At 53.1% G+C, this 22,367-nt stretch overlaps 1 protein-coding gene across 1 annotated transcript; it reads right to left on the bottom strand.

Annotated features, from left to right (window-relative positions):
- Positions 1 to 17,023: 17,023 nt before the first annotated feature.
- On the bottom strand, positions 17,024 to 21,268 carry ISG20L2 (interferon stimulated exonuclease gene 20 like 2; the record flags this gene model as incomplete). The annotated part of the gene is made up of 3 exons (XM_080691569.1): positions 17,024 to 17,137; positions 17,739 to 17,939; positions 20,495 to 21,268. The coding sequence occupies 3 exons, from the start codon at positions 21,266 to 21,268 to the stop codon at positions 17,024 to 17,026; spliced, it is 1,089 nt and encodes a 362-aa protein (XP_080547695.1).
- Between the last annotated feature and the right edge of the window lie 1,099 nt (positions 21,269 to 22,367).

The raw sequence follows: 22,367 nt of genomic DNA, 5'->3' as shown, positions 1-22,367 counted from the left end.
TCTCTTGGGCTCCTGGGGGCCCCTTTCCCTTGTCTCTAGAGTCCCCAAATGCAGCTGTGCTCTGCAGACAGTGGAACCCAATAGCTCATTCCCCACCCAGGCTCCCAGAGGCTGGTCCCTGGGGGAGGAGGCCCCAGTTCCTGGAGTCAGCCAAGGAATAAGGACCAGCATCCCCAACCCCAGGGCCCCTCCTAGGGAGCAGACCCAGGCCTGGCTGCCCCGCAGAGCCTTTTCTTAGGGCCAGACCCCCTGAGACAGTCAGAGATGCAGAAGAGAGATGCACAAGAGAAGAGAACCCCCCACCTCTGGGGGGGGCAGATCCCCAGGCCCTGCCCCCACGCTGCCATCTTGAGCAGGTCTGGGCAAGAAGGACCACAGCAGCTCAGTCTGCACCTTAGTCAGTCGAGGACCTTGTCCTTCCCATGACCCCCCAGCCGCCCCTCCTGCGAGCTGGCCAGCGAGACGGGCAGTGTGGGGGGCAGACTGGCCTAGACCTAATGGCGCTCTCTGGGCAGCTGCAACAAAATGGGAAAAAGATGTGTAAGGGAAGCTCTGATTTCTTTTCCTCTGCTGGCGCCTGCTCTGGGGAATGTCAGCTGTCAAAAAGAGACTGAGTACCCCACCCTACCCTGCCACCCCCGCAGGTCCCCCTCCGCCCATCTGGATTCCCAGAGGGCGCTCAGCTGGGGCCTGTGGACATCAGCCAGCCACTCTGTGAGCGCACACTGCCCTTAAGACGTCCCCACTTTCTCCTGATGTAGGCTAGGAGAAATAAATAGAAAGGAGACAGATAGGAAGGAGAAGGAAACTATAACTCGTGTGTGTGTGTGTGTGTGTGTGTGTGTGTGTCTGTGTGTATTTTAGTTATTGGGGATTAAACCCAGAGGCATTCTATTTTCAAGCTATGCCCGACCCTATTTTATTTATTTATTTATTTATTTATTTACTTACTTACTTATTTTGTGTGTGTGTGTGTGTGTGTGTGTGTGTGTGTGTGTGTGTGTGTGTGTGGTACTGGGGATGGAACCCAGGAGCATTCTACCTCCGAGCTCCATCCCCAGCCCTATTTTTTTATTCTTTATTTTGAAACAGGGTCTCACTGAGTGGCAAAGGGCATTCATTAAGCAGCTAAGTCTGTCTGCGAACTGCAATCCTCCTGTCTCAGCTTCCCAAATGCTGGGATTACAAGCCTGCGCTATCACGCCCGGCTTCCCCAGCTCTATTTTATTGTTTATTTCCAAACAGGTTCTCATTGGGTCGGTGAGAGTCTCACTACCTGCTAAGCCTCTCCTTGGACCTGCGATCTTCCTGTCTCAGCCTCCCAAGTACTGATTACAGGTGTGTGCCACTACGCCTGGCTTTTTTTTTTTTTTTTAGACAGGGTCTCACCTCAATAAGTGCTGAGGATGTTTCTAAGTTGCCGAGGCTGGCCTCAAAAAAACTAAAACCTCCTGTCTCAGCTTCCCAAGTGCTCAGATTACAGGCCACCACCACCATACCTGGCTGAAGATAAAACTTTCTGTGTGTGTGTGTGTGTGTGTGTGTGTGTGTGTGTGTTACTAAGGATTGAGCCCCAGGACATTCTATTTCCAAGCTATACCCCAGCCCGATTTTTTTTTTTTTTTAATTTTAAACAGGGTCTCTCTAGGTTGATGAAAGTCACTATTTGCTGAGGCTGTCCTAGAACCTGTGATTCTCCTGTCTCTGCCTCCCAAGTACTGGGATTACAAGCACGTGCCACCATCCATATATATATATATATATATGGCATTGAACCCAGAGGCATTCTACCTCCATGATATACCCCCAGCTCAATTTTATTTCTTTTTTGAAAACAGGTTCTCTTAGCTGAGAACCTTGCTAAGTTTCTAAGGCTGGCTTTGAACCTGCGATCCACCATCTCAGCCTTCCAGGTACTGGGGACTATAAGTGTGCGCCACCACACCCGGCTTAAGATATAACTTTAATATAAGAACCAGGTACTAAGCCAGGCGTGGTGGCGCACACTTGTATCACAGCATTTGAGAGGCCAAGACAAGAAGATTGCTCTTTGCAGCCAGCCTCAGCTACTTAGCGAGGCCCTTCGCAACTCAGCGAGACCCTGTTTCAAAATAAAGAATAAAAATAGGGCTGGGGGTGTCGCTCAGAGGTAGAATGCCCCTGGGTTTCATCCCCAGTGCCGAAAAAAAAAAAAAAAAAAAAAAAGAACCTGATACTAAAGTTTCTCAACCTTTACTCCCCAAACTAGTTCCTTTTCCCAGGCCTGTCTCTCCCAAGTTCTTGGGAAATCTATAGATCCTAGAGTTAACAAAAAAACAAACAACAAAAAAAAAAACCCAAAAATAAAAAACTTATAATCCCCCTGTGCACTGTTAACATGACAAATACAGTATTTTTTTTTTTTTTTTTGGCAGTACTGGGATGGAACCCAGGGGCATTCTACCTCTGAGCTGAGCTACACCCCTGCCCTATTTTTTATTCTTTATTTTGAAACAGGGTCTCACTGAGTTGCAAAGGGCCTCACTAAGTAGCTGAGGCTATCCTCGAACTGTGATCCTCCTGTTTCGGCCTCCCAAATGCTGGGATTACAAGTGTGTGCCATCACAACCGGCTCTCAGCCTGATTTTCTATTCTTTATTTTGAAACAGGGTCTCACTTTTAAAGGGCCTAAGTAATAGCTGAGGCTATCTGCGAACCATGATCCTCCTTTTTCAACCTCCCAAATGCTGGGATTACAAGTGTGCACCACCACATCCAACTCAGATACACGATCTTGAGAAACCTATAAATTAAGGGACTCTCCAGCTGGGCGTGGTGGCACACGTTTGTAATCCCAGAATTTGGGAGGCTGAGACAGGAGGACGGTTCATGGCCAGCCTCAGCTACTTAGTGAGGCCCTTTGCAACTCAGTGAGACCTTGTTTCAAAAATAAAGAATAAAAAATAGGGCTGAGGGTGCAGCTCAGAGGTAGAATGCCCTTGGGTTTCATCCCCAGTACCACAAAAAAAAAAAAAAAAAAAAAAAAAAAAAGAGAGGGGAAGGGACTCTCCAGCTTCTCCAGCTTATCTTTTGATCAGATATTGATACCTTGATCAGCTGGGGACGCTAAGGATACGCAGGACACCAGACCACCTTGAGACTACCAGACTGACGTCATCCTCATATGGCTTTCCATACCCCCCCATCCTGCATGTTTTATTTTTTTTTTTTGTGGCACTGGGGATTGAACCCAGGGGTGTTCTACCTCTGAGATACACCCCCATTCCTATTTTATTTTTATTTGGAAACAGGGTGTCACTAGGTTGATCAGAATCTCACTGTTTGCTGAGACTCCGTCCTCGAACCTGCAATCCTTCTGTCTTAGCTTCTCAAGTATTGGAATCACAAGCGTGTGCCACTATGCCAAGCTCTATGTGTCCTTTAAAAACAAAGCCATGAACCCCCAAAAGGCATCTCCCTCTTGAGACAGCCTGTATTCTCCCTTGAATGTGCATTTTCTACTTTCCTAATACGCCTCTGTCTACGTCTCTGACACACACACGATGCGATTCTTTTCCATCACATAAGCCGAGGACCCTGCTGGCCTTGAGGTGAGCTTCCTTTCTGAGGAAACTCCTCAGGCTCCTCATGGAATCAGCCTTCCCCCAGGACAGCCACGGGGACTCCACTAGCAACTCCAGGCAGAGCCTCTGAGCCAGGATGCGCAGGGACATGTCCCTGAGGAACAGAGGAGCCAGCAATTCCTGGATTTCACGGGTGCCAGCTTCCCGCAGCCCGAGCTCAGGTCTGGAACCGGCCTCAGGTAATCCAGAATGTCGGCAGTCAGTCCTCCTGCAGAGTGCCTCTGGTGAGCATCTGTCTGTCTTTCTTCCCTTCCTCTCTGTGTTTTTTTGGGGGCGGAGGATGCTGGGAATTCAATTCAGGGAGATGGTCTACCTCCTAGCTAAAACCCCAGCCCTGTTGGGGTCTCACAAAGTTGCTGAGGGTTGAATCCAGGGACACATTACCTTTGTGTGTGTGTGTGTGTGTGTGTGTGGCCCTAGAGATGGAACTCAGGGACATTCTACCTCTGAGCTACACTCCCAGCCCTATTTTTTATTCTTTATTCTGAAACGAGGTCTCACTGAGTTGCAAAGGGCCTCACTAAGTAGCTGAGGCTGTCAGCAAAGTACTATCCTCCTGTCTCAGTCTCCCAGATGCTGGGATTACAAGCGTGCGCCACCATGCCTGGCTCCCCAGCCTGATTTTATTATTTATTTATTTATGTATTTATTTATGTATTTATTTATTTATTGGTGATAATGGGGATGGAACCCTTCTAGCTCCGGGCTACACTACCAGACCTAGTTTTATATATATATTTTTTTATTTTATTAAGAAACAGGGTCTCTTAAGCCAGCGAGACTGGCTTTGAACCTGCGCCATGCTCCTGTCTCTGCCTCCCAAGCGTGGGGATTACAAGCATGCGCCACCACGCCTGGCTTTTATTTTTTATTTGAAACAGGGTCTCACTAAGTTGCAGAGGGCCTCATTAAGTAGCTAAGGCTGGCCATGAACCTGGATCCTCCTGTCTCAGCCTCCCAAATACTAGGATTACAGCTGTGTGCCACCACATCTGGCGTGTATTTTTTCTTTTTAGTTTTTGAAACAGGGTCTCACTGAGTTGCAAAGGGCCGTGCTAAGCAGCTGAAGCTGTCCAGGAACTGCAATCCTCTTGTCTGCTTCCCAAATGCTGGGATTACAAGCGTGCGTCACCACACTTGGCCCTATTTTTTATTTTTTATTTTTTTGCGGGTCTGGGGATGGAACCCAGAGGCATTTGACCTCTGAGCTATACCCCCTGCCCAATTTTTTATTCTTTATTTTGAAACAGAGTCTCAGTGAGTTGCGGAGGGCCTCACTAAGTAGCTGAGGCTATTCGCGAACCACAATCCTCCAGTCTCAGCCTCCCAAATGCTGGGATTACAAGCGTGCGGCACCACGCCCGGCCTATTTTTTACTTTGAAATAGGGTCTCACTAAATTGCTGAGGCCCTCCTCCAAGCCTGTGATCCTCCTGTCTCAGCCTCCTCCTGTCTCAGCCTCCCAAGTACTAGGATTGCAGGTGTATAGCACTGTGCCTGGCTACCGGCAATGAGGGGCACCTTTCTTGCTGCTTGTGGGCACTTTAGTGTCTGTGAGCCAGTCTCATATACTCCGTGACCCCTGGGTGCTGGGCTCCCAGGAGTCCCAGGGAATGGATCGCAGCTGGGAGGATCAGCCCCGCGGGGAGTGGAGCATGCTGTGTTCGCGAAGTGTGCCTGTGTGCCACATGTGCGTGCACGCCAGTATGCCTAGCCTAAGAGTAAGTCCTTTCCCCAGCCCGAGCCTTTCTCTTCCCCGCCCCTCCCTCCCTTCCCTTCCCTTTAGCAAACCTTTCCAAGAACTACCCACTCTGCTAGCCGGCTCTAAGCTGCCAGGCTGGATTATCTGCCTGGGCGTCCTGCAGGTTGGTCGGTCCTGGGTGTGGGCTCCACTCCCTCCCCAGCTCCCAGGAGAAAGGCGGTCACTCACCTCCTTCCTCCTTCAGGTATGAGCTGGATGGATTTCTCTCATGGAATCTTTCCAAAGAAGCGACCGAGCAGGATTCCACAGGGTGGAAGGGAGAAGGGCCCGGCCTTTGAGGAGCCCCGGGCTGCCCTTGATGTGCATCCCATATCCCTGTGGCTGCTCCTTTCTCTGACAGGTTGGCTCAGGGCCACAGGTGGGGACTGGGGGACAGGCGCTTGCTCTGGGCTCTCCATCCTGCTAAAGATTCCCGAGTGCTGCCTCGGGGTGGGGCTGGGGGTCTGTCTAATCCGAAGCTTTGTTCTTTAACACTCCAGAATGGAATTTAGTGAGTCTGAAGGAGCATTAAGGTGTACTTGTCTCTCCAGGCCCATTTCTTAAAAATATCTTTCTCTCTACACCCTCTTTATTCCTCTCTCAAAGCCCTATAAATTACATGCAGCTTGCTTTCCTTCTTTCTTTCTTTCTTTCTTTCTTTCTTTCTTTCCTTCTTTCTTTCTTTCTTTCTTTCTTTGCAGCACTGGGGATGGAACCCAAGGGCATTCTACTTCTGAGCTACGCCCCAGTCCTATTTTTTTTATTCTTTTTTTTTTTTTTTTTTTTTTTTTTTTGCAGTACTGGGGATAAAACCTAGGGGCAGTCTACTCTGAGCTACACGTCAAGCCCTATTTTGTTAATTCTTTATTTTGAAACGGTCTCAGTGAGTTGCGAAGGGCCTCACTAAGTAACTGAGGCTGTCCACAAATAGGGATCCGCCTGTCCCAGCCTCCCAAAGCCTGGGATTACAAGCGTGCCACCATACCCAGCTGCAACCTTTCAAAGAAGTGAAGAAGCGGAGTGTGGTGGCATGCGCTTGTAATCCTGTCCTTGAGAGGCTGAGACAGGAGGGTCAAAGGTTCAAGGACAGCCTCAGCAAGTAGTGAGACTCAGCAATGTAATGAGACCCTGTTTCCAAATAAGAAATTAAAAAAGGAAGCCAGGCATGGTGGCCCATGCTTTTAATCCCAGTACTTGGAAGGCTGAGACAGGAGGATCACAGGTTCACAGTCAGCTTCAGGAACTTGTGAGGCTCTCTGCAACTTGGTGAGATTCTGTGGTGATGCATGCTTGAAATTCCAGCATTTGGGAGGCTGAGACAGGATGATTGTGGTTTGCAGATGGCCTCAGCTACTAGTGAGGCCCTTTGCAACTCAGTGAGACCCTGACTTTATTTATTTATTTATTTATTTATTTATTTATTTATTTATTTGTGGTACTGGAGGTGGAACCCAGAGGCTTTCTACCTCTGGGCTATACTCCCAGACCTATTTTATATTTTGTTTGGAAACAGGGTCTCACTAAGTTGCTGAGATCCTCACTAAGTAGCTGAGGTTGGCTTTGAACCTGAGCGATCCTCCTGTCTCAGCCTCCCAAGCACGGGGATTACAAATGTGTGCCACCACAGAATCTCACCAAGTTGCAGAGAGCTATACTCCCTGCCCTTTTTTCTAAAAAAAAAAAAATTCTTTATTTTTAAAAAACAGGGTCTCACCTGGCGTGGTGGCACACACTTGTAATCCCCGTGCTTGGGAGGCTGAGACAGGAGGATCGCTCAGGCTCGAAGCCAGCCTCAGCTACTTGGTGAGGCTCTCAGCAACTTAGTGAGACGCTGTTTCCAAATAAAGTATAAAATAGGTCTGGGAGTGTAGCCTGGAGGTAGAAAGCCCCTGGGTTCTACCCCGAGTACCACAAAAAAAAAAAAAAGAATGAAAGGAAGGAAGGAAGGAAGGAGAAAAGGAAAAAGGGGAGGAAAGAGGGGAAAGGAAGAGAAAGGAAAGGAAAGGAAGAAAGAATACAAAATAGGGCTGAGGGTGTAGCCCCTGGGTTCCATCCCCAATATGGAAAAAAGAGAGAGAGAGAGAGAGAGAAAGGGAGAGAGAGAGAAGGCAGGAGGTATAGTTCAGAGGTAGAACGTCCCCAGGTTCAACCTCCAGTGTTACCAAAACAAAACAAAAACCCGAAAAATTATCCTGACAGGGCTCCTCTCCTGGTGCTCCTCTAGTGCCGTGTCAATTTGCCTGCCAGATCTGCTTGGAACCTTCAGTGGCTCCCAACAGCTCTGCCGCAGTGTCCTGGCACAGCTCTCTGGACCCTCTCTCTTCCTCAGGTCACGGTGAGGAGCTGGAGGCAGCAGAGTCCTGCTTCCCTAAGGCCTGGCACACAGCAGGAGCTTTATAGACGAATTTTTTTTTTTTTTTTTTTTTGGTACTGGGGGTGGAACCCAGAGGCTTTCTACCTCCGGGCTATATTCCCAGATTTATTTTATATTTTATTTTGAAACAGGGTTTCACAAAGTTGCTGAAAGCCTAAGTAGCTGAGACTGGCTTCAAACCTGCGTGATCCTCCTGTCTCAGCCTCCCAATCGCGGGGATTACAAGTGTGCGCCACCATGCCTGGCAATAGACGACTTTTTTGTGGTACTGGGATTGAATCCAGGGGCATTCTACCACCGAGTTATACCCCCAGCCCTATTTTTCATTCTTTATTTTGAAACAGGGTCTCACTGAGTTGAGGAGGGCCTAAGTAGCTGAGGCTGTCCGTGAACTACGATCCTCCTCTCTCAGCCTCCCAAGTACTGGTATCACAGGTGTGTGTCACCATTTCCGGCTCTGCATAAATATTTGAGTGGAAGGATTCCAAGCTTCACTAAGATGCTTCTTGAGTGGGTGTGTTAACAGCAGAGGAGGGCTGTACTCAAGAGCAGAGACTTCAGACAGGCCAACCTGGCAAGCCTGTGAGCCAGTGCTGCCAAGTCTCAGCTGTTTGGCCTGGGAAAGATGTCTTGGCCTTCGTCAGCCTTCACCTCCTCAGCTGTTACAATAGCGCCTGCCCCCAGAGGGCGAGCGATGCGCCTGAAAGCCTTCTCTTGGAGCTTGGCACTGGGAAGGACTCTGTAAGTGGTGGCTGTTTGTGTGATGCTGGGGGACTGAACCCAGGGACATTCGACCTCAGAGCTACACCTCCAGCCCTATTTTGATTCTTTATTATTTTTATTTTTATTGTTTGCAGTACTGGGGATGGAACCCAGGGGCATTCTACCTCTGAGCTGCACCCCCAGCCCTATTTTTTATTCTTTATTTTGAAACAGGGTCTCACTGAGTTGCAAAGGGCCTAAGTAGTAGCTGAGGCTGTCCTCGAACCACAATCCTCCTGTCTCAGTCTCCCAAATGCTGGGATTACAAGCGTCTGTCACCATGCCCAGCTTCTAGTCTTTTTTTTGAAACAGAGCCTCACTGAATTGCAAAGGGCCTAAGTAGCTGAGGCTTGCCGGGAACCACAATCCTCCTGTCTCAGCCTCCCAAATGTTGGGATTACAAGCATGTACCACTAGGCCCAGACTTATTCTTTATTTTGAAATAGGGTCTCACTGAGTTGCAGAGGGCCTCACTGAGGCTGGCTGAACCGCGATCCTCTGCCTCCTGAATGCTGGGATTACAAGAGTGCACCACCAAGCCCCAGCTTTTTTTATTTTTATTTTTTTATTTTGGTACTGGGTATTGAAGTCAGGGGTATTTTACCTCCAAGCTATACCCCTAACCCTACTTATTTAATGGTACTAGAAATGGAGACTAGGGGTGTTCTATCTAATGATACTTACTATGATACTGGGGATTGAACCCAGGGCTACACCTCCAACTCTATTTTAATTTTGAAACAGGGTCTTGCTAAGTTGCTGAGGTTAGCCTCAAATCTGAAATCTTCCTTTCTTAGCCTCCCAAATACTGAAGCTTCAGGCATGTGCCACCACACCCAGTCAATGGTGGCTATTATTGATAGCAACCATCTATTAATCCTTACAGGTAGAAAAGGATCTCAGGATTTTGGCAGAACCTCAGACTCCTAGAAGCAAAATGACTTACTGTCACAAGTCTATTAAGTGGCTAAATCACACCTGGGGCTCTGTCAATGCAACACACCCTGCTCCTGAACTGCCAGAAGCTTGGTGGACTGAAGCCACAGCGTAAGGCAAACTAAAGTGTGTGCGCAGCCAGGCGTTGGTGGCACGCGCCTCTAAACCTAGTATTTGGGAGGCTGTGACAAGAGGATCACAGGTTTGAGGCTAATCCCAACAATTTAAGGAGATCCTGTTTCAAAATTTTAAAAATAGCCGGGCATACTTGGGAGGCTGAGACAGGAGGATCGCACAGGTTCAAAGCCAGCCTCAGCTACTACTTAGTGAGGCTCTCAGCGACTTAGCGAGACCCTGTTTCCAAATAAAATATAAAATAGGCGTGGAAGGATAGCCTAAGGTAGAAAGCCTCTGGGTTCCACTCCCCCAGTACCACCAAAAAAGAAAATTTATCTTTTAAATAGCTGGCTATGCCTGCCTTGAGGCAAGGCCGGTACTGGGGCCTCGAGGCCAGGATAAGAGCCTGCCGAGGGGTTAGGCCACTGCTGGGGCCAGCGAGGCCGGCATCGGAGCCTGCCGTGAGGCAAGGCCGGTACTGGGGCCTCCAAGGCCAGGATAAGAGCTTGCCGAGGGGTTAGGCCGGTGCTGGGGCCAACGAGGCCGGCAGCGGAGCCTGCCGTGAGGCATGACCAGTGCTGGGGCCTTCGAGGCCAGGATCGGAGCCTGCCGTGAGGCAAGGCCGGTACTGGGGCTTCCGAGGCCAGGATAAGAGCCTGCTGAGGGGTTAGGCCGGTGCTGGGGCCAGTGAGGCCGGCATCGGAGCCTGCCGTGAGGCAAGGCTGGTACTGGGGCCTCCGAGGCCAGGATAAGAGCCTGCTGAGGGGTTAGGCCGCTGCTGGGGCCAGTGAGGCCGGCATCGGAGCCTGCCGTGAGGCAAGGCCGGTACTGGGGCCTCCGAGGCCAGGATAAGAGCCTGCCGAGGGGTTAGGCCGGTGCTGGGGCCAGAGAGGCCGGCATCGGAGCCTGCCTTGAGGCATGACCGGTGCTGGGGCCTCCGAGGCCGGGATCGGAGCCTGCCGAGGGGTTAGGCCGGTGCTGGGGCCAGCGAGGCCGGCATCGGAGCCTGCCTTGAGGCAAGGCCGGTACTGGGGCCTCAGAGGCCGGGATCGGAGCCTGCCGAGGGGTTAGGCCGCTGCTGGGGCCAGTGAGGCCGGCATCGGAGCCTGCCTTGAGGCAAGGCCGGTACTGGGGCCTCGAGGCCAGGATAAGAGCCTGCCGAGGGGTTAGGCCGGTGCTGGGGCCAGCGAGGCCGGCATCGGAGCCTGCCGTGAGGCAAGGCTGGTACTGGGGCCTCCGAGGCCAGGATAAGAGCCTGCGGAGGGATTAGGCCGCTGCTGGGGCCAGTGAGGCCGGCATCGGAGCCTGCCTTGAGGCATGACCAGTGCTGGGGCCTCCGAGGCCGGGATCGGAGCCTGCCGAGGGGTTAGGCCGGTGCTGGGGCCAGCGAGGCCGGCATCGGAGCCTGCCTTGAGGCAAGGCCGGTACTGGCGCCTCGAGGCCAGGATAAGAGCCTGCCGAGGGGTTAGGCCGGTGCTGGGGCCAGCGAGGCCGGCATCGGAGCCTGCCGTGAGGCAAGGCCGGTACTGGGGCCTCCAAGGCCAGGATAAGAGTTTGCCGAGGGGTTAGGCCGGTGCTGGGGCCAGCGAGGCCGGCATCGGAACCTGCCTTGAGGCAAGGCCGGTACTGGGGCCTCGAGGCCAGGATAAGAGCCTGCCGAGGGGTTAGGCCGGTGCTGGGGCCAGCGAGGCCGGCATCGTAGCCTGCCGTGAGGCAAGGCCAGTACTGGGGCCTCCAAGGCCAGGATAAGAGCTTGCCGAGGGGTCAGGCCAGTGCTGGGGCCAACGAGGCCGGCAGCGGAGCCTGCCGTGAGGCATGACCAGTGCTGGGGCCTCCGAGGCCGGGATCGGAGCATATCGAGGGGTTAGGCCGGTGCTGGGGCCAGCGAGGCCGGCATCGGAGCCTGCCGTGAGGCAAGGCCGGTACTGGGGCCTCCGAGGCCAGGATAAGAGCCTGCTGAGGGATTAGGCCGGTGCTGGGGCCAGCGAGGCCGGCATCGGAGCCTGCCTTGAGGCATGACCAGTGCTGGGGCCTCTGAGGCCGGGATCGGAGCCTGCCGAGGGGTTAGGCCGGTGCTGGGGCCAGCGAGGCCGGCATCGGAGCCTGCCTTGAGGCAAGGCCGGTACTGGGGCCTCAGAGGCCGGGATCGGAGCCTGCCGAGGGGTTAGGCCGCTGCTGGGGCCAGTGAGGCCGGCATCGGAGCCTGCCGTGAGGCAAGGCCGGTACAGGGGCCTCCGAGGCCAGGATAAGAGCCTGCCGAGGGGTTAGGCCGGTGCTGGGGCCAGCGAGGCCGGCATCGGAGCCTGCCTTGAGGCAAGGCCGGTACTGGGGCCTCGAGGCCAGGATAAGAGCCTGCCGAGGGGTTAGGCCGCTGCTGCGGCCAGCGAGGCCGGCATCGTAGACTGCCGTGAGGCAAGGCCGGTACTGGCGCCGCCAAGGCCAGGATAAGAGCTTGCCGAGGGGTTAGGCCGGTGCTGGGGCCAGCGAGGCCGGCATCGGAGCCTGCCGTGAGGCAAGGCCGGTACTGGAGCCTCCGAGGCCAGGATAAGAGCCTGCTGAGGGGTTAGGCCGGTGCTGGGGCCAGCGAGGCCGGCATCGGAGCCTGCCTTGAGGCATGACCAGTGCTGGGGCCTCCGAGGCCGGGATCGGAGCCTGTCAAGGGGTTAGGCCGGTGCTGGGGCCAGCGAGGCCGGCATCGGAGCCTGCCGTGAGGCAAGGCCGGTACTGGGGCCTCCGAGGCCAGGATAAGAGCCTGCCGAGGGGTTAGGCCAGTGCTGGGGCCAGTGAGGCCGGCATCGGAGCCTGCCTTGAGGCAAGGCCGGTACTGGGGCCTCTAGGCCAGGATAAGAGCCTGCCGAGGGGTTAGGCCGGTGCTGGGGCCAGCGAGGCCGGCATCGGAGCCTGCCTTGAGGCATGACCAGTGCTAGGGCCTCCGAGGCCGGGATCGGAGCCTGCCAAGGGGTTAGGCCAGTGCTGGGGCCAGTGAGGCCGGCATCGGAGCCTGCCTTGAGGCAAGGCCGGTACTGGGGCTTCCGAGGCCAGGATAAGAGCCTGCCAAGGGGTTAGGCCAGTGCTGGGGCCAGTGAGGCCGGCATCGGAGCCTGCCTTGAGGCAAGGCCGGTACTGGGGCCTCTAGGCCAGGATAAGAGCCTGCCGAGGGGTTAGGCCGGTGCTGGGGCCAGCGAGGCCGGCAGCGGAGCCTGCCGTGAGGCATGACCAGTGCTGGGGCCTCCGAGGCCGGGATCGGAGCATGCCGAGGGGTTAGGCCGGTGCTGGGGCCAGCGAGGCCGGCATCGGAGCCTGCCGTGAGGCAAGGCTGGTACTGGGGCCTCCGAGGCCAGGATATGAGCCTGCCTAGGGGTTAGGCCGGTGCTGGGGCCAGCGAGGCCGGCATCGGAGCCTGCCTTGAGGCATGACCAGTGCTGGGGTCTCCGAGGCCGGGATCGGAGCCTGCCGAGGGATTAGGCCGGTGCTGGGGCCAGCTAGGCCGGGATCGGAGCCTGCCTTGAGGCAAGGCCGGTACTGGGGCCTCTGAGGCCAGGATAAGAGCCTGCCAAGGGGTTAAGCCGGTGCTGGGGCCAGTGAGGCCGTCATCGGAGCCTGCTGTGAGACATTACCAGTGTTGGGGCCTCCAAGGTCGGGACCAAAGCCAGCTTAGGGGTTTGACCGGTTCAGGGGCCAGCGAGACCAGAACTGGGTCCTCCCATGAGTCAAGGCCGCTGCTTGAGCCAGCGAGGTCTGGATCAGTCCACTGAGTAGCCAGGCCACTACTGGGACCATCAAGAGTGGGATTGGTACTTGCAACGCAGCATGCACAGAGAAATATCGCAGAAAATATAAATCAGACGCTTCTCTTAATCAGCAATAACTAGGAGGAAAAGGGCAACAGGAAGAGGTTGAGCTATAGAAAGGGCCCTATAGTGAAGCAACTAATGTGACCAATCAGAGGGTATGTAATACTGGAGGACGGAGCCTCTTTAAAACGCAGGAGGTACCTAAACAAATGTATCAAAGTAAATCACCAAAGAAGTGTGGGATGGAGGGAGGGGGAGGGAATGGGACGGGGGCTGGAGGAGGGCTAATTCGATGATGTGTGCTTGTATATCCTCTCAAGTCTTGTACTCCAATGTGATTGATATATGACTACAATGCACCAATTTAAAAAATAAATTAATTAAAAAAAAAATAAATAGCTGGCTATGGTGGCACACACTTATCATCCCAATACTTGAGATAGTAGGATCTCGGGTTCAGAGCCAGCTGCCTCAGCTACTTAGTGAGGCCCTCTGTGACTTAGTGAGACCCTGTTTTAAAATAAAGAATAAAGCCGGGCGTGGTGGCGCACGCTTGTAATCCCTGCTCTTGGGAGGCAGAGACAGGATCGCGCAGGTTCGAAGCCAGACGCGCTGGCTTAAGAGACCCTGTTTCCAAATAAAAATATAAAAATAGGTCTGGGAGTGTAGCCCAGAGGTAGAAGGGCTTCCAGGAACCCCAGTACCACCAAAATAAATAAATAAATAAATAAAAATTAAAAAAAAAGAATAAAAAAGGTAGGGCTGGGGGTAGGTAGAATGCCCCTGGGTTCAATCCCCAGTATGGAAGGAAAGGGCAAGCTTGTTTCGTGAACTACAAGAGGATATTGTCCTATTATCTCCCAGAGATGTGGACTATTCATAGACACACCTGGCCCATTGCATTCACAGGTGTTTGTCCCTGAGTTTGAACTTACACTCATGCACCCTGGGGCAAGTTTGTATTGAAGCAGTGTTGATCTTTCCCATTGTCAGCTCTAATCATCTGTTAAAATGGGCGTCAAATGACTGCTCTGAGAGGCCTCTGCGGTTCCTAAGAGGAGCTTGGGTAGGGCTAGCCCTAACACTTGCGTCTTCCCCCTTGGAGGGTGCTTTGTTAAGTTTTGGGCTGGAGGAGGCGGGTGGCTGGAGGTGGTTCTCCCGGCAGCGGCCCTCCCTCTCTGTAGAAAGTGCACCAAGGATGGACGCTTGTCACACACGAGCTCTTCTCTGAAGTCCCTGAGTGGCTTGAGATCCAGAGCAGCCTACCATGTCCACCCCCAGGATGGAGCCAGAATCCAGCAGTGTTGGAGAGGAATGAGCTCTAGTACAGGGAACCCCAGGCACCTTGCCAGGTGAGGTCACCCCTGACCACAGGGTTTTGTGTGTGTTACTGGGGATTGAACCCAGGGGTGCTCTGACTCTGAACCATACCCCCAGCCCCATTTTTTTTTTTTTCTGGTGGTATTAGGGATGACACCCAGGGGCATTTTACCTGAAAAAGACATTCCCAGCCCTTCTTCCCCCGCTGCAGTACTAGGGATGGAGCCCAGGGGCATTCTTACCTCCAGCTACACCCCTAGCCCTATATTTTTATTCTTTGTTTTGAAACAGGCTTTCACTGAGTTGCAATGGGCCTAAATAGCTGAGGCTGGCCACAAACCGTGATCCTCCTGTCTCAGCCTCCCGAATGCTGGGGTTACAAGTGTGCGCCCCCACGACCGGCTCCCAACCCTGTTTTTATTCTTTATTTAGAAACAGGGTCTCACTAAGTTGCAGAGAGCCTCACTCAGTAGCTGAGGCTGGCTGTGAACCTGTGATGCGCCTCTCAGCCTCCCAAGTACTGGGATTACAAGTGTGTGCCACCATGCCCGGCTTCTCAGGCCTTTTATTTTGCGGTACCAGGGATGGAACCCAGGGGCATTCTACCACTGAGCAACACCCCCAGCCCTATTTTTTATTATTTATTTTGAAACAGGGTCTGAGTTGCAAAGGTCCTCACTAAGTAGCTGAGGCTGGCTGTGAACCTGCGATCCTCCTGTCTCAGCCTTCCAAGTACTGGGATTACAAGTATCACCATGCCTCTTACTTTTTATTTTGAACTGGTCTTGCTAAGTTGCTCAAAGCTTTGCTAAATTTTTGAGGCTGTCTTTAAACCCTCAGTCCTCCCAACACAACTGCCCAGGTGCTGGGACTGCAGGCGAGTGCCACCACAATGGTTTGGTATGGCCCTCCTGGGTTATTTCCACTCAGAACCACGAGGGTGAACAGCTGGGACGTCGGGTTATCTTGAACCTCACTGGAACTGACTTGCTCAAGACCTACAGCTGCTTTGCAGGTGGTTCCTGAGTACAGGACACAAAACCCAGCCTGTGCCTTACGTCTGGTTTGACAGTAGGAAATTCCCTTCTGTAGGCAGCCATGACCGTGACTCGGCCCCCGGAGCCTGCACAGGCGGTAATCCTGGACACAAGGTCAGACCTATGACTCACCTTCCCAAAATGAGGGTGTGTCCCCCAGGAAGAGTTGGCAGCAGCGGCCAGGCCGGCGTCACCAAGCCCCTCGGCCCTCCCTCGTGCCCACTGACTCACTCTACTCCGCTCGCCAGCTGCACTCGGCAAGAGGGGTTCCCAGGCCCTGGGAGTCCCTGTGGGAGTGCCTGCTGGGTGGTGGCCGGGAGAGCACAGGCACCGTGTGTGATGTGGGGGACAGTCTCAGTCAGTGCTTCTCCACGACTTCCAGCACACAAGGTCCCTCTGCAGAACCCCACAGCACCCACAGCAGTGCCCTCAAAGTGAAGCCAAAAGAAACCATCACACAACTGTTTTCCATTATAAAAATGTATCAAAGGCGTCACTTGAGTTCATAGAAGCTTGGTTCAACAAGGCAAAAGACTAAAAAAACCATTAAAATGATGTAAATTCACCTTTAACCTACTGAATGGAACCTAAATTAAGTCCCATTACTAGGTTAAGAGACTGCTTTTCTAAATCAGAAAAGCTTACTCCCAAGCTACGCCCTCTCACCTCACTGCCCCAATCCCTGCAAACGAATGCTTGCTCTAGATGGCTCCTCTCCAGTCAGCAGGTGGCCCCGTGCAGGGCAGGGCGGATGCAGACAGTGGGCGCGAAGCCGAGTCTGTGATGTGTAATGGGACCCTACTGTTCAGCATCCACTGAACAGGACACTTTTGAAAGAGAAATGGTGCTGATCGCTTGAGAGTGAAAGGCAGAAAACACTAGGCGCACGGGCAGAGGCCCGCAGCCTCAGCTCCTGAGGAGGCCGAAGCAGGACTGCTTGAGCCCAGCCTGGGCAAGAGAACCCTCTGCCCCGCTACCCATACCCAACCCCATGTGGCCGCCCTAGTGGTAAGGCACTGTGGGAAACTACATTTCCCAGCATGCCCTGCCCCTCAAAGCCAAAAGGCTTGACTGGCTCAAAGCACCCTGGGACGTCGATTAGCACCGTTTACAAGGTAAGCAGTCTGGGGCTGGGTGGGGAAACTTAACCAGTGTCCCCTTCCATGGGACACTTAACCAGACAAGAACACTGGGCTGTGGTGAAACTGCAATGGATATTAAGCCTGGGCGGAGCCTCTCTCCAGCACAGGTGTGAGGCTGGGGCTGTGCCTGGGCCTGCAGCCCGTTCCCTTGGCTGCGGCCTCTGCCTCCCAGCAGCCGTTATTTTTTCGAGGGATTCTGGGCCAGGTGCTGTTCCCACTCGACTTCAACCAACTTGTACAGATCCATGGTGGCCAGGGCATCTTCCACTGAGGAATGTCCGCTTTGCCCAGTCTGAATAGGAAGAAAGAGAAGCTTGTCAAATGATAAGAACCATTTCTTCCCTTCTCGGGGGCTGCGCTCCTGCCTGCCCCCAGCGCTGCCCCTGCCGTTGGTGGGCTGCCCACCCAGCACTCTGGGGCCTAACTCTGGGCAAGCCCTTGCTACCGTCTACTCAGTCCTCCCTGTGGCAGTGGCTGTGTCCAGTATTATTCTAAGTTCTGTGATACAGAACACACCAGATCAAAGACAGGTCTTGAGGCCTCTCCTTCCCCGGTTCCGACTGCTGCCTAGTGTCCCTGCTCCTGCACGGCGCCCTGCCTTGGCACACGCCGAGCACAGGAGACACGCGTGGGGTTCTGGCGTCCACTCTTTTCTTTCAGACCACGACCACCTGCTCCCTTTTCCTTTCTTTTAGGGTTTTATTCCACTTTGGGTCTTTTCCAAAGCACCATCTGGAGCATTCTGTGAGGTAGTCATTATTGTCCTGTGTGGACCATCACGGTGCCTCCACACAAAGCCCCCTCCCTCCTCGGGGCAGCCTTGGGGTTCCACAGCAGAGGCAGCAGGAACCTCCCCTGTGCTGACAGGTGTGGGGCCGGCATGTGGGAGTTACCTGGATGTCCCGGTCCAGCAGCTGCTTGGTGAGCCGCTTCAGAGAAATGGCGACATTCTCGGGGAAGTTGCCCTTCCGATTGAGGAGGGGGATGTGGGAGGTGTCCCTGGTGAGGGACTTTGGGTGGAAGTACTGCAGGGCTTTGAAGTCATTGTTAATGGCGTGCCCCACCACGATCTTTCCTGAGAGGATCTTCAGGATCTGGAACAGGTGTGAAGAGCGGGTGGTGAGGAGGAGACTCAAGGGAGGGGCGTGTCTGAGGCCAGCAGGCAGCCATCGGCCCCTTGGCTGCTTCTCACCAGGGGTCAACAGCGACCTTTCCTCCTTGAGAAAGCAAGGCACCTCCTCGCCCCGTGTACCCTGCTTGGGCCTACACTGTCCACGGCTCCTTGCTCATGAGCTCCCATCCCAACGAAGATCAATTTGACTTTGGTCCTAAAGCTGAGCTGGAACTTAGGGCACTCATGGAACTAGCTCAGTTCTGCTTGCTACGCGTGCACGTGTGTCTTTGTGTGTGTGCTGGGGACTGAACCCGGGGGCATTCTACCTGAGCCACACCCTCAGCCCTATTTTATTTGGAAACAGGGTCCCACTAAATTGCTGAGAGCCTCAGTAAGTTGCTGAGGCTGGCTTCGAACCCATGATCCTCTTGTCTCAGCCTGGGACTACAAGCATGTGCCACATGCCCGGCTCGCTACTTTATCTTTCTGCTGGCTTTAGACATGGCTGGGACCCATGAAGTCAAAGACAGGCATGAGGCAAGCAATGGAGGCCCCCAATTAAATGCGAATAGGGTGTATGGTCAATTTTGGGGGAAGAGTTGTGGTTTTTATCAGACTCTCAAAGGACTATAAGCTGTAAATGACTAAGACTCACTGACAGACTAAAGCCGAAGAGGGAACCTTATTTTTTGCTTTTCCTGGGGTTGAAGCCAGAGGCATTCACCTCTGAGTTATACTCCCAGCTCTTTTTAAAATTTTGAAACAGGATCTCACTAAGCCGCCCAGGGCCTTGTGAAGTTACTGTGAGCTGTCTTAGAACCTGTGATCCTCTTGTCTCAGCCTGCCAAGTAATGGGATTACAGGTGTGCACTACCACATCAGGCAGAGGAACCTTATTTATACCAGTCTTGGACCAAATAATCCCTCACCGTTTTAGGATCTTAAAACATGAGGCCAGCCGGGCGTGGTGGTGCACACTTGTAAACCCCACACTTGGGAGGTGGAAACAGGAGGATCACACAGGTTCGAAGCCAGCTGCGCTGGCTTAAGAGACCCTGTTTCCAAATAAAATATATAAAAAAAAAACAGATCTGGGAGTGTAGCTCAGAGGTAGAAGGGTTCCATCCCCAGTGCCAACACACACACACAAAACCGTGCCAGAGACCCTGCGAGCCACTCCCCAGATGGGGTTCTGAGTGGGTGTGCACAAGAGATGGTCCTGCCTGGCCTCCTGAGAGGAACCCCCAAAGAGGCCAGGCTCATCTAGAGACACCTGAATTCCACAATCTCAGCCTGGCACTGGGGAGGTGTTGCTAGTCTAATCAGCTGAATATTTAGTTGCTCTGACTTCTCCTGCAACTTCTGTCCACCACAGCCTTTATTTCAGATGACTCTCTGCATACAGCCTTGGTAAAGCTGAGAAGACAGCTTCAGACCCCATCCACCTGCTGCCTCTCCCAAGCCTTTGCTCAGCTCTGACCCCTTCCCACAGGCCTTCCTTCATCTCTAATAACCAGCCCTTCACCTCCTTTCTGGTGTTTAGGGATTACTGTAGCAGTGTGTCTAAAGAAAGCAGAGGAGCAGACACTGCCGCAGGAGTGGACCAAGGCCGCCCTCTGCTGGCTGCCTGAGACCAGCGGGCTCCCTCACAGTCCTCTTCCCCCACCTTTCCAGTTCACTCTCCTCTCCATCCTTGGATTAGCATGAGTATGTTCACTGGAGACCCACAAGAATGAGCCACAATGTGCCAGCCCCGTGTCTTTTACGCCCTTCGCTACAGGCTACCGTCTGTTATACGTGTCTGCTCCAGAAAGTCTATCAATTTCCGGTCCTCTCCTACCAACAGTTTCCACACTTGTCCCAGGATGCCTTTCTTTTTGCAGTACTGGGAATTGAACCCACGGCCTTACACATGCAATCACCGAGTTACACCCCTATCCCTTTTATTTTGAAACGTTCCCGCTATGTTGCTGAGGCTGGCTTTGAACCTACGATCCTGGTCCCAGGCTCCCAATTACTGGACTTCTGGGAACGTGCCACCGCACTTGGCCTAGGCATTCCCAAACCGCCCTCTCCTGACCCTCACGCCTGCGGCTCTGCTGTCATTTTCTTTGCACGCTTCAGTCCCCAGATCAATTCCACCAAGGCCCAAAGTAGGTCTCGAATGGTGACATTTGTCTTGCCACCTAATTTCCTGACTTTCAGCACTCTTTACCCAACAGCAGGCCTTCTTAACCACCTGATACTCTCCTTTCTTCCACAGTTGTCTGGCATCTTCTTAGTGAAATCCTGTGCTGAAAAAGGTCTCAGGCAGCAAGAAATGGTGGTACATACCTGTAATCTCAGTAACTCAGGAGGCTGAGGCAGGAGGCTCAAAAATTCAGGGCCAGCCCGGGCAACTTAGTGAGACGTTATCTCAAAATAAAAAATAAAAAGGGCTGGGATGTAGCTGAGTGGTAGAGCGGCCCTAGGTTCAAGAGAGTCCCAGAGCTCTCCCCACCCACCTCCCTGCCACCATCGCACTACACTTCCCACCTGGCGCTGAGCAGTCTTGAACGGCGTAGCCTTCACCATGTGCTTCTTGGTGATACCGCTCCATCTGGTCCGGTAGTCCACAATGCGGCAGGGAGGACGAATGTATTCGTCATACAGCACATCTCCATTGTAGTTGACAATGCTACATCGAGCTAGGGAACTGACGTGCCCCTTGGGTCCTGTGCCCACCATCTCACAATCAATCGCCACCATCTTCCCTGGCAAATTCTGGGACACTTTGGAGCGCTTATTCTCTGAGAGAGCTCGGGTGGAGTTCTGTGCCCCCCTTTTCTTCGGAGGCTTCTTCTGGGGGCTCTTCTTCTCGGGGGTCTTCTTCTGGGGGCCCTTCTTCTGGGGGCCCTTCTTCTGGGATCCCTTCTTCTGGGAGGCTGGTTGGCTCCTAATTTTTGGAAGCGCGCTCTGGAACTCCCCCAGCAAATCTACTTTAGCTATAAGAGAATCGGTCTTCTTTGAAGAGGCAGGGGTCAGCCAAGATACCGTAGCCTTCTTGTTCTGGGACTGCCCTGTCCCATTGGAGGCGGCTGTCTTCTTTTCTGAGAGGGGAGAAGTCTTCCAAGCACCATCTACTTTCTTTGGAGGTTCTGATTGCAACTTAGGTGCCTTGCTAGGTGGGGGCTGGTTCTTTTTATTCAGAAGGCCTCTCCGTTCCAAAAAACGCCGCCGCTTGACAAATCTCTGATGCTTGGCATTTCCTTCTACTGCCTTTTTGGGAGGACATTTCCCAAAATCCAGATTCAGAAGTAAGGTAGACATGAGGAGAGTGCAAGGTGGGAGAGCAGTGGAGAAGAGCAATTCATGGGCGGGAGGACAATGAGGCACTCTTTTTCTGCTGAATTACACTGTACATCATGAGGATGTCTGAAGAAAAACCTGGGGAGGAGAGTGATCCTGGTAACTGCACCCATACACCTAGGAAGGAAATGGAAAGATCGATCTCTGTGGAACTTAACGAAGAAAAGACATCAAAGCAACCTCCCAGGGAGGGAAAATGAAACGGGGCCAGGACGCGATGGAAGGAATACTGGTGTGAGCCAGGACGCCTGCATTCTAGGGAAGCCCCTACAACTCACCACCTGTATGGTTTTAGAAAGGGCATTTCCCTCTCTAGGTCTCAGTCACATTTGTAAAATGAATGAACTGGGCTGGGAGTGTAGCTCACTGGAAGAGTACATGCTTTTAGCAAGAGGCCCTGGATTCAATCTCCGCACCAAAAGCAGACCAAAACGGGCCAGAAGCTGGGTGTGGTGGCACACGCTTGTAATCCCAGCATTTGGGAGGCTGAGACGGGAGGATCGTGGTTCGCAGACAGCCTCAGCTACTTAGTGAGGGCCTTTGCAACTCAGTGAAACCCTGTTTCAAAATTATGAATCAAATATAGGGATGGGGGTGTAGCTTGGAGGTCGAATGCCCCTGGGTCTTATCGAGGGTAAAAAAAAAAAGGCTAGAGGCCCCATCGAGTTTGCCCTCTAGAAGTTTAATTAAGCAGGAGTGGGTAAGCAGTGGGACCAGCCTAGAAAGGGAGTATGCTCAGAAACAGAGGGGTGTGGCACGGGTGGCATCCACGGCACAGGCTCCACATTCAAACAAAAATCCAGACACCTTTCCCTCGGAAGGAGGAGATCTCACGTGCATCTTACCTACGTCTTCCCAAGCACAGATTTTTTCTTTTTTTCTTTTTGCGGCACTGCGGATGGAACCCAGAGGCATTCTACCTCCGAGCTACAACCCCAGCCCTGTATTTTATTCCTTACTTTGAAACAGGGTCTCACTGGGTTGCAAAGGGCCTCACTACGTAGCTGAGGCTCGGTGGACCGCGATCCTCGCATCTCAGCATCCCAAGTGCTGGGATAAA

The sequence above is a fragment of the Muscardinus avellanarius genome (assembly GCF_963383645.1).
Source record: "Muscardinus avellanarius genome assembly, chromosome: 3".
NCBI lineage: Eukaryota > Metazoa > Chordata > Mammalia > Rodentia > Gliridae > Muscardinus > Muscardinus avellanarius.
The sequence above is the reverse complement of the archived record's forward strand: the minus strand, read 5'-3'. Positions and strand labels throughout refer to the sequence as shown.